Source organism: Cynoglossus semilaevis, chromosome 12 (genome assembly GCF_000523025.1).
Source record: "Cynoglossus semilaevis isolate Cse_v1.0 chromosome 12, Cse_v1.0, whole genome shotgun sequence".
Lineage (NCBI taxonomy): Eukaryota > Metazoa > Chordata > Actinopteri > Pleuronectiformes > Cynoglossidae > Cynoglossus > Cynoglossus semilaevis.
Genome location: NC_024318.1, coordinates 15,877,720 through 15,889,632, shown reverse-complemented (window position 1 = coordinate 15,889,632; position 11,913 = coordinate 15,877,720). Strand labels below are relative to the sequence as shown.

The following is an 11,913-nucleotide window of genomic DNA, read 5'->3' as shown; positions in this document are numbered from 1 at the left end:
GGGGGGGGCAACCAAGGAGGGTTCCAGGAATCAGGGTACCATGGAGGTGGCGGCGGCAGCGGCGGCGGAGGAGGAGGTGGCAGTTACCATGACGGTTACCACCAAGATGCAGGATGGCATCAGGAGAGAGGTGGAGGTCGCGGAGGCCGAGGAGGCAGGGGAAGAGGAGGCCGTGGCGGAGGAGGTGGACAGGGGGGAGGATGGGGAGCTAGAGGGGGCCCTAATTTTAACCAAGGTGGACAGTTTGAACAGTTCTTCCAGCAGGGGGGGCAGTACTATAATCAAGCTGGCTTTAATCAAGGGAGACATTACACTAGTTGAAGACAGCCAGGGGGCACTGCAGCAGAGTCCACACAAAAAAGGACTATTTACTATCTGTCAATTAATATAAACAGGCCGAGCAGGTTATGCTAGACAAGTTAAAAAAAGACATGTCATAAATCTGGCAATGCTGTTTCATAATTTTTTTTTTTTCAGGCACATAGTGTCTTGAGAAAGTAAAAACTTTTTGGAGCCCAAATGCTATGCTCATTTTGGGATGATGCCATTAAATCAAAACACAAACCTTTGCACTACTACACAAGCTGCTACATGTGTTAGCTAGGCTTCTGACATGTTAATATTATAACGCGTATATAAATACCTTGATTTGATGGACTCTGCTGTTCTGACTCGTCTTGTGGCATATGATAAATCTTACGTTGGACATTTCTTTAAAAGACAAGGACTTTCTTTTGATGTTAATGTGGGTGCACATATTGTATCCAAGACGTTCCACACAAAAATCAACAACATAATTGCTCCTCTTGAATTTGGACACAATTTTACCTTTCCAGTCCTGATTTTGTTTTAGTAGATTTGACTGGGATTTCTTTATTTATGACGTCTCATCATGTAGAGATTGCATGGATGTGTAAATAAGCAATAAAATCTGAACGAATAAAATAACATTTTTTTCAGTTGGTAGAGCGGTGGTCAGAGATAAGTACGTTTGTTGTTTTGTTTTTGTTTTTTGAGTGAAAGATTGACTTCTTGTTTGAAAGATTATTTGTGACCCATAAAGTTCAGAAAGTGGTATTGATGGGTTCTTGAAACATTTCTTTAAATGTTATTTTTTCGAATTAGAAACTAAACTACCATCCCCATTGAGGGATGAAAAAGAACGTGAATAGAACAAACTATAACATTTTTTTGTTATATATGTCATTTGATGCCTGTGAGTTTGACTGTTCAACGGAGATTGCATGTGGCTGACAGTAAAAAATATTTTTCAAAAGCGATGCCAATAAAAATAATTCTGCCTCTCAAAGAGTGTGTCCGACCATCACGCAGTAATGTGTCCACTTCTCAGTGACTCCCAGTCAGAACTATCTAATCAAAGTCAATAGAAACTGAGCTACAACATGGTTTAATATGCTTTGCCATGGGAATGTATTAACTTCGTAAGTGTATTATAGCAAGAGGCAAGCTGTGTCGTAGTTATTCTAACTTTATATTAATAAGCAACAACCAACCAAATAAATATTATTTATTCAGAATCGCTGTGTCGTAGTTATTCTAACTTTATACTAATAAGCAACAACCAAATAAATCTATTTATTCAGATTAGTGAATTCACTTCCTTTAAAAGCTATTTCATTTAATTGCACATTTTTTGTAAAAAAAAAGAAGTTTTTTTTAAATTTTGAATCGATTGTTCCGGAAGTATTTGCGAGTCACTGATGTACTTCCGGATATCACAGAAGTCGCTGTGAACGGCTGCAGTAATTGAAAAGTAGATGTATTGAATTTTAGCAATTGTATTTCCCTGAGTTTTAGGGTGTAGTAGACTATCTATATTGACCACGACTATGTACCGACCAGGCGAACATCCACGTGGACCGCCGCCGTTCAGACCCTTTCCACCTGGCCTGCCATACAACGTCAGGGGGCCAAGTACCTACCCTCCCAACGGACCCGTGCCTCCTGGACCCTACTCTGTGCCTCCACCTGACATTAATTTTATCCACAATATACCTCGGAGGGACGATTTTAACAGAGTACGTACCCACCATGGTGTTTCAGCTAGCCTAGTGGTTTAAAACATAGCTATCTAAGGTACTTTCTACAAAGATAATATAGGTGCTGTCATTAGTAATTAGAGACACATGTTGCTATGAATTGTATCTAACGAGTGACTGGTGTTCTGCCTTCTTTTACTAATAAGTTATTTCGAAAACAATGTGTTTGGTGTCGCAGTGTGATGACGTGGTCGCCTGTCGGACGCAAACCACTTTCCACAACACTATTTGAATGAGATGTTTTAACTCGTGCCGTCCTGTTTAAATTACAAACAATTTGTTTTTGACTATGGGGTTTAGGTTCACTGCTACGATATAATTTCACACATGTTCCATATATTCAGATGCACGCAATATAAAGAGAAAACAATTGGTTGTACGAAGACTTCGAATTACATCGTTAATATTACCATTATTTTTAAGTTTGCTTTCACAATGAACCAGTGCACGTCTTGTCACATTATTAGAAAAACATGTACAATAATAATTGATTTAATATATTTCATAAATGTTGTTGTTTGTTATAATATAATGTAAGTGTCATCCTCCTTTACTGTTCCCTAACCTTGGCAATTCTTGCCAGGCTTATGAGTTATTAAGATATATTTATATTTGCCAGAATACAGGAAGCGAGGTTACACCAAACAATGAAAACTCTAAGTCGACATTCAAGTAATTTAGTACAGCTAAATAAGTTAATATATGTATATATATATATGTGTGTGTGTGTGTGTGTGTGTATATATGCATATATATACATATATACACATATAGATGGCAGAGACTACTCCCAGAGGAACATCATACTTGGTGCCTCCAAGATCAGATCTGCTGTTAACATGAGAATTTCCCCAGCACGGGATCAATAAAATTCATAATTTAAAAATAAAAAATACCAGTAATACTCCTAATTCTATAACTGTCATTTCATAGATCATAAGATGTTAAATACATATTGTAAAACTGCAAAGGTCGCTTGTTTATTACAATGTAAAGGTTAAACTACAAAATATATATTTTCCTATTGAAGCTCTCAATTAACTTAATGATTGACAGGCAGGTTTAGCATTTGCATTTTCAATTCCGATTTTTTTCCGTTTGCGTGTCGCTGTAAAGAAGAATGTAAAGAGTTCGCTCTCAATTTAAGAGGGATTCCTACCTCTGTGCCGATTTCACCCAAATCATCACCTGGCAACTATTCCGTGTAGTTCCGGTCAGGATGTTATTATCTCTCATTCCTGAAGAAATTCCTCATGCATACAGCATCTGCAGCCAAGATTGTCCATGGATTTCAGCAGTGGTCAGTATACATTTCCTTGTTTGTGTAATTTGCAGTATCAAGTGTTATACTGACTGAATATACTGTCCATAATTAGGCAACTGATGTGATTTATTTGAAAATACTATCTGTCTTTGACACCGAATAATGCTAAATTACATACTAAGTTTCTTAGCTAATTTCAAGAGTAAGTCATTAATATGCATTGGTAGTTACAAAATTAACTTGGCTCTAGTAGCGAATGTGTCTATATGCATTAAATAAGTCGCGTTTTGTTGCCCTTCTATAATGCAATTTGTAATATAACTCAAAAATATAATACACTTTGTGACCAGCAATGCCTTTCATGTGGTTACCTTTCTTTTACAGGGAACTATATAAAGGGAGTGAAATTCAAGATGGCTGAAGAAAATTTGCAATTTCATGACACAAGCATCAACAAGTACCTGTCACAGCTAGATATTTTATGTTGCTGTGTTTGCCTAAGGGAAAGACTACTGTACAGTGTCACTCACAGCTGTAAACAATAAAATGCCTAAATACACACGTGTCTAGACTTGTGACGTTTATGAATGCATGCTTTTTCCAACTGAATATCTAATTATAAAGATTTTTTTTTTTTAAGAAATTGAAAATGTAATTATTGAACTGACTTGGACTTTACATAAACAAAAAAATATTTTATTTACATTTTCATGAGCTTCTGAAAATGTAGTGCAAAGATGCACAATGTTGATTAGTCGGTTTTCCAGTGGCTGGGATTTATTTAAATCACATTTAAAAAGAAAATATTTAAAATATTGTTGTGACCAAAATTTAAATAAACAGCTACGAAGGCAAAGACTAGCAAACAGAATGTAGTTATTAATACGAATATATATATATATATATATATATATATATATATATATATATATATATATATATATATATATATATTCTAGTGATAGTAGAGCAGATGGTATACCTAAAAATAAAAAAATATTTTAATTAAAATATATTCTAATACTACTTATCAGGGGAAAGCCATATTAGGCTTCCCCTATTAAAAGATGCTAGAAAAACAGCCAACCAATGCTAGATTTTCCAGCCCTGTGTATCAAATCCTACATGGAAATCTTACACAGTGACTCAATGATTTATGTGAATCTCTATTTCAGCTCATATTATTGGTCAGTATGTCATTAGCGTTGCTGTTTTTAAGCCTTACGTTTGTTTGTATCTTCCTGTCGTTGTTACTTTGTTACATGTAGCGCGACAGTCTTCTGTTTTTTCGTCAGTCAACACCATGTAAAGATGATTGACCATTCTGTGAAATCTCTTCCAGTTTGACATTGGGACTTCCAAGTCATTCTCAGCACCAATGTCTCTGTACACAATTATAGCCAACTGGGTATTCTGTTACTGCACACAATTAAAGGGAAACACTATATTACGGTTACGGTATTGTCTTGTTAAGTTCTATAACATGACTTCTGAATACTCTCCAGTCCAATTGTAGCAGCTTCTCCATCGACGCTAGTACAGTGATTGGTTTGGGAGGCAGCCGGCAGATAGTCTCTCCTGCAGACCCACCACAGCAGCACGTTCCGCAGTGGAATTCCACACCTGGGAAAAATCTCGGCGATAGGTACCTCTGCTCACTAAATGCTTTGAATTGATGTGTAATATCTGTTCTAATGAGTTCTTGTTCCGTTCCACTTTTCTTTTAGTGATCAAGCCGGGGAGGTGTTCTTGAGATGCCTTGCAGCAAACAAACCGCTCCCAGACTATTTGAAAGGGGACATGGCATACAATCTTGCAGAAGCGTTGAAGTCGGCCAGTGTCCTGAAGGACACGCTCAAATCGGATCATGTGTTCAATAAGATCATGAGCAGGAGCCGAAGTCGGGGACGCAGCCGTGGGAAATCACGAGCCAAAAGCTGTGGACGAAGTAAAAGCAGAGCACGCAGCAGAAGTCGCAGGAGCAGCAGTGCACGGAGTAAAAGCAGAGGACGCAGCCGAAGTCGTAGGAGCCGAAGTCGCAGGAGCCGAAGTCGAACTCGTGGCAAGAGTTTAGCCAGAGACAAGACTCGCATCAGGAGCCGCAGCAGGAGTCACAGCAAGAAAAGACACGCGAGAAGCAAGAGTCGGCTCAGAAGGTCCAAATCGCGAAGTAGGAGTCGCAGTACTGAGAAAAGGCACAGTAAAGATTTAAAGATGAAAATGAACCTAAATGATTCTAAAAGCAACATAATGGGAAATAATGATCAACCAGGGAAAAGTCTGGTGGAAGGACTAAAGATGGTCATGAAAAGCAAGGAACTCGAAGAGCGGTTGCCAGATCTCAAAGATGCCATTCTTACGATAAAGGTAGGACGACATTGTTAACTTTTCCCTCAGCTGAAGGGGTGCACCATATGAGAATGATGTTTGATGACGATTAGTGTATTCAAAACTGCAATTTACAGTGTGCCTACCATTACCATCAGTGCGCTAGTTTTTTTTGTTTTTGTTTTTTAAAGTCAAGGACAAGTATTTATGTGGCTGTTTTATGGTCTCCACAGGCGTCCAAGGAAGGCAAAAGCCAAAATCTGATTCAGGAGAATTCCTCACTGGAAAACGAAAGCACGGTTCTTCCCCACGACAGAGTAGGAAGCGATTTCTTTTGGCTTCAAACTCAAACAGCGGAAGCAACGTCCGGACACCCAAAGGCAGATGAATTAGAAGACGAAGAGTCGTTCCTGTATGGAAAAGAAGTTACCGAACGAAGGGATAAGTCCGGCGTCGCTCTTTTCCCAGAATTTTCCCAGCACGATAGAAACTCCAAACCGCAAGATACTACTTTGGCCGATAAACAGCGTGCACAGACCCCATTTAGTAACTCAGGAAGTCAAAGACCCGTTTCTGTCAATTTGGAGAGGAGGGAATATGCCAAGGTCAAGGACATAATGAACCGTCAGAGCAGCGCAGAAGTCAGGAACACCGTTTCTCCTGCATCAGGTTTTCCTGCTGGAACAGCAGTGAACTCGACAATGCCACCAATGAAAACTTCGAATATTCAGCAGGCTTTGGAATCTCTACAGTCCCTGATCAAAGGTGTGAGTCCTGTATGTGTTTCTTCCATGTTTCCATGTTTTGTTATATCACATTTTCATTCTATATGTCATATTTTATAGTCATTGTAAGAGGATGGGGAAAATCCTAGACCAGTGGTGTCAAACTCATTTTCACCGTGGGCCAGATTTTCAAATGGCTGAATAGCATATGCCTCTCCAGTCCTGATTGTCTCATACAGTACCGCCGTTTCCCCCCCGGTCACCCTATCATAGGCTTTCTCTGAATCCACGAAGACACAGGGCGACCCGTTCTGACCGTCTCTGAACTTTTCTACCAGCACTCTCAAAACCAGTGACATAAACCCAACTCCTGCTCAATGATCTCTGGTCTGAGCCTTTCTTTGACCTCTCCTTCCCATACCTTCTTCGTACGACTAATCGACTTTATGCCTCTGTCGGTACTAGAACTCTGACACATCATCCTTGTTCTTGAATTTTCCTGCCCAGGCGATAAAGGATACAATTTATCCGACATCTGTCTCTGTCTGCAGGATCTGATAGTACTTGTTGTACTGGGTGTATACTCTTTTTTTTTTTTTTCCAATCTGAAGGTTTTTAGTAAAAATGCAGTAAAGTAAATGTTTATTTTTTTTCTCTGTTTACTTTTAGCCACAAAGGAAAAGCGGGAAAGAAATGAAGGTTCAGGCATGTTTCTGAATTCTGACAAACAAAGGGTAAAATCACCGATACAAGCTCGAGGGGAGATGATGCTACTATTTTGAAATGGAAGGAAATGTTAATGTGTTGTTTTTTTTTTAATCCAGGCATGTCATATTGAATACAAAAAGAAAGAGAAACACGAAAAAATAACTCAAATAGAATGCCTGATGAAGGAACTGAATGAGTTAATGACGAAGGATGGTAATGTGGACTAGACTTTTGTTCTGTTTTTACACATTTTTTGAAAAAAAAAAAAAAAAATCAAATGCTTACTTTGCCCTTTACTTTCTTTTGAAGGACTCGGTTTTCTGACGCCAGTGATTGGGTTTTACTGTCAGAAATGCGAGGAGTTCATCGGAGACTTGGGTTCAGCTGAAAACCATGCAAGTGTCCATCAAGAAAAAAACCCGAGTGGTGTAAGTTCTTCACCAAGTATCTAAAAAACCCGAGTGGTGTAAGTTCTTCAGCAAGTATCTGTTTGCTAAGTTCTTCCGGTAGCTGCAACAAACACAAGTGTGTTTTAAAGCAACTGTTGTTGTTGCATAGCACATGAAAATAATTCTCATTTTTCGTTTCATTTTGAATTTTCGGTTCAGATTTGAAAATCATAGGGATTTAAATAACATTGGCGCTTTTTTTTCTTTCTTTTGTTTAAGCAGAAAGTGCAAACAGATACAAAATCTGAACAGAAGCAGGACGGAGCCAAGAAAGCACCGCTCCATCCTTTAAGCTCCGGTCACCAACACCACCAGGAACCCGACCCGACCCGAAAAATCCACAGGGATTACAAGTCCCATAAAGATTTAGGAAACCGCAAGCCCCACGTAGACCATCAACAGGACTGGGGGAACCACAGAAATTCCAAGGAGAGACATGGAGACGTCGTGAAAAATGAGATGTGTAAGGAGAGGATGCTCATCACGGTGGGTCTTGGACCAACTCCTTCCAATGTCAGGATAAACGAGGAGGGAAACAAGGAACTGAGTAGCAGTAACCAACCCGGTTTCAAAGTGGAAGACAAAAACAAGAAAAACCAAAGTAAAGGAAGCGGCGGTAAGGACAAACACAACAACAGTGACGACAGTGATGAGGGTAAAAAGAAGTCGAAGAAAAAGAAGAAGGATAAGGACAAGAAAAAGAAGAAAAAGAAGGGGGATAAGTAATAAATAATATTCATGGAATGTAATGTTGATGTTTGGGTTTTAGGTTTACAGGACGGGGTGCTAAAATAAATGTATACGTTTACAGTACAACACAGTACTGCAGTTTTTAAAAAGCTGGTCAACGTCAACACTTTTGTTCATTTGCTTCTGTTACTTCTTGATTCTTGTTCTTTTGAACCAAGGGCACTTGTAAAAATATTGGTTTACTACGCTTAGTTGTTGGTCTAATAAAATAAGTCCCTCACCTGACTCCTTCCTTCTTTGGCTTTGGAGTCATTTTAAAATAAAAAATAAATACAGTCAGAGTAATAAAGACACACCTGTCTCTGTTTGGAATATCAGCTGCAGGTTTTTTTCCACACAGAAATGTTTGAGAAGTGTAAGAAAACCCAGATAATTGGCAGTTTCATAAAGGGATATGACTGGATTCTTTTCAAATGAAGTCAATTTTTTCACATATAGAAATGACTGGAGTCAGAACAGGCTGCCTTTGGAAATTGCTTAAATGAATATGTTTGGGCACAAATGGTGAACTTGACATGTTCATTTTTGATTTTAAAAGATTTAAACAGCACTCAATCTGCAATCTTAAAGGGTTTCCTTGACATTTCACAGCTGCTTATACTGTTATAGTTCTTATAACCTAACCCTAACTGAGTTAATCAGTGTCATCATTCTCACCTGTGTCCTGTGCCTCCCTCACCCTGTCTTTGTTGGCTCATTGTTGCTTGTAGCTCTGGCTGTGTGTGTAGTTGTGTTCTTGCTCATGTTTGCTCCAGGTTCTTGTCTTTTTGGAGAACAGCAGCTGTGGATATAGATTAGTTTCACTCTAAAGTTGACCTCATCCCTCTGTTTAAAAAAAAACGTCTCTTAGGACCTACGTTGGCTTCTTGGACGTGCTGCAAGTGTAAGACTTTCTGAATTCACTCCATTTGAAATGCGTCGTGAACGGGCTGTTTATCCACAGTCCCTGGAAGGGAAAGAAAATAATCTTTTTAACCACACTCCTCCATTCCAGGAAGCAACGAAGGTACAAATGGTAGATGTTGCCCTGAGCCAGCATGTTCAATAGACAAACAGTCATCAGTGCAGGGCTGTTGAGGCCACATTTGTGGATAGCAATTTAATGTGATATTTTTCTTTACTTCTTCCTAACCTCAAATGGCCCACAGCTCTGTGGACGAAGGGGCATCCTTTGACAGGAAATCATTGGCTTTTCAGGAATAATGATTGCGTTTTCAGGTTTACTTGATGAGGCCGCTCATAGTAAAGACCCCAACTTCCCTGTTTCTGTTTACCTCTGCTGCGGACAAGCACAAAAGTGACGAGAGTTAGCCCCGGAGCTAATGCTAGCTTCAGCCCTGCAGCAGATCACTAAGTCTCCCCTGTGCATTCCACCTATGGTTGCAGCGCCAAAGCAGGAAAGAGCTAACGTGTAACCAGCTGTGTTACAGGAAAAAAAGTATTTATTTAATAAAAGTGGGAAAAAAAAGTGTCTCTTTGTGTAAATATCCCATGTTACAAGGTGGAGAGCTTATAGAGAATATAGTGTGGCCAATATATGTACAAAGTTTTTTTTTCTTTTTAAATTTAGTGTGGCTTATATACAGGTGCGCTCAATAGTCTGGAAATTACGGTAAATTTATTAAGAAAGAAATATGGCGTTAAAACACATTTTGCACAGGAACCGGTTGGCAAGCAGTGAGTTTAAACATTCAGAAAAGTGGTGTTGTCTCAGCATTTGTTGTTTTACAATGGGAATTCCTCAAGTTCTGAAATGTAGTTTGGTTTGACCTTCTACAAAATGTAACTGTAGTTTGTTTAATGTGAGGTTAACGAGAAACTTGTTCAAATGCTGTCAATCGGAGAGAACACGATTATCGCACATCACGTACAACCAAATGTTTTCGTGGAGGAGCTCGACGATAAAATGAAAAGGTAAGTTTTTTTTCTTGACTACCACAACTATATTGTTCACTGTGATTGTTATATTGCTATTTTATTAATGCAGTGAAATATATTCCATATAGCGCATTTGAAAAGCTGGTAAATGAGCAGCAGGAGAATTGGGACCAACACCTCGATGAGAGGCTGTTTACACTGCGATCCACCACTCAAACCATCAACCAGTATTCTCCATTTTTTTTAATGTATGGAAGAGACGCAAGATTCTTCTTCTGAAAAGCCTGTCGTATGTAAGTATTTGTCTTGTTGTCTGTCTCCCTCCAAAAACTAATATAGATATGTATACACACAAAGAAATATATATATGTATATGCAGACATATATTTTATATATACAGTAAAGTTAAATATACCTGGTTTAAAAATGTTATATTGCATATATGTGAAATATTGTATAGACTTAAATGTTTTGTTTGGGTGAGTGTGCCTTTATACAAAAACGTATCGTACAATCGTTTTGTTGACTTCAAATTTCCGAGAGTTGTTTTTTTTTCATGCAGAAGTGATTCATTACAATAATGTATAAACATTAAATCTTCCAAAATATTTGAAAAAAAAATTCAAAATATCTCTATATATAATCACTGATGTATTGACCATACCATTCCAATACATTTGTGTATTATTGAAGTATACCCAGGATAAAGAAATAGCAGTGACCCCAAAGTGTGCTGTTGAATTCTTCATTGTCCTCCTCAATTTGGTCTGACAGCACTAAGGACAAGAAATGCTTGTAAATGATGTAAATGCCTTAATGAATATGGCGTTCCTATATCGATTGTAAACAGAGCCGTCTTCCACGTTACAATGAATGTTTTTCGAACGCAAGTGTTACAGAGCAACGTCGTAGGTTGAAGACGTCATAAACGGAGGACCCCTGCACAGGCTAGATCAGTCATCAGATGTAGTTGCCATGTACATGTAGATGATAATATCAAGCCAAGGGCACCAGGAGAGAGAGAATGTATGGGCGTCTACTATACTATTAGAGGGACAGAAATTAATACCATAGGTGGAGAAGGTCAGTTGGACAGCAGAGAAAGGTCAGCATAGTTGAGCAGCTGTTGGTGTATGCGCATGTGCAGACATGCATGACATACATAGGAAGTCACTGAATGCTGAATGACTTTAGACAATAAGTAACATAGGGCGAGCACTTTAATTTTGAGCAAAGCCAAACTGATGTGAACAGTCAGCAACACTACCCGAACAAATAGAGCTTAAGGTTTCGCTCTACCTTTTGTCTAAAGGTAGGTTTCAATTGCCCAAATAACGATTAGTAATCAGGGTTTGCATAGTACAGTCGTCTCTGTATTTGGCGTTACAAAAGTGGCAAAGACTGTGTAACTAAAAACAACGCCAATATCCTAAACAAATAGCACTCACTACTTTTTGTATTTCATTTTCTAAATTAAAATTAAATCTAAATCAAAGTCCAAAGAGTCAGAACGATGATAGAGCAACTCTGTTAATACCAGTAAAATCACAGTACAGTAAAGAACCGTACAGTGTCAGTGCAAAACGTGGACACCTTTGTCGTTTGTCAAGTTTAATGCAAACACACAATGACATGTTTTACATTAAAAAAAAAACAGGTGAAGTAAATAAGTCACTTCTTCAGTATGAGACCTGAGTCGGTTTGGTCAAGTTTTGTTGACATCTGCTGCCACCTAGTGGCAGGAATTTCTT

The 11,913-nt window shown here is 38.6% G+C and overlaps 2 protein-coding genes across 3 annotated transcripts in view; both read left to right on the top strand.

Annotated features, from left to right (window-relative positions):
- fam98a (family with sequence similarity 98 member A) overlaps positions 1–1,311 on the top strand; it is a 7,807-nt gene extending 6,496 nt beyond the window's left edge. The window contains exon 9 of one of the 2 annotated variants that reach the window (XM_025060907.1): positions 21–1,311. In XM_025060907.1, the coding sequence (XP_024916675.1) occupies positions 21–321 (301 nt within the window). In that variant the 3' untranslated portion in view covers positions 322–1,311. Of the gene's footprint in view, positions 1–16 lie in introns of both variants that reach the window. The other variant, XM_008322456.3, reaches the window with a different exon arrangement.
- A 392-nt stretch (positions 1,312–1,703) lies between these two features.
- Positions 1,704–8,522, top strand: LOC103387700 (serine/arginine repetitive matrix protein 5). The gene is made up of 8 exons (XM_008322455.3): positions 1,704–2,039; positions 4,830–4,969; positions 5,052–5,691; positions 5,886–6,417; positions 7,047–7,111; positions 7,202–7,298; positions 7,395–7,513; positions 7,757–8,522. Exons 1-8 carry the CDS (start codon positions 1,851–1,853, stop codon positions 8,258–8,260), a joined length of 2,286 nt encoding a protein of 761 aa, XP_008320677.1. The 5' UTR covers positions 1,704–1,850; the 3' UTR covers positions 8,261–8,522.
- Positions 8,523–11,913: the final 3,391 nt, after the last annotated feature.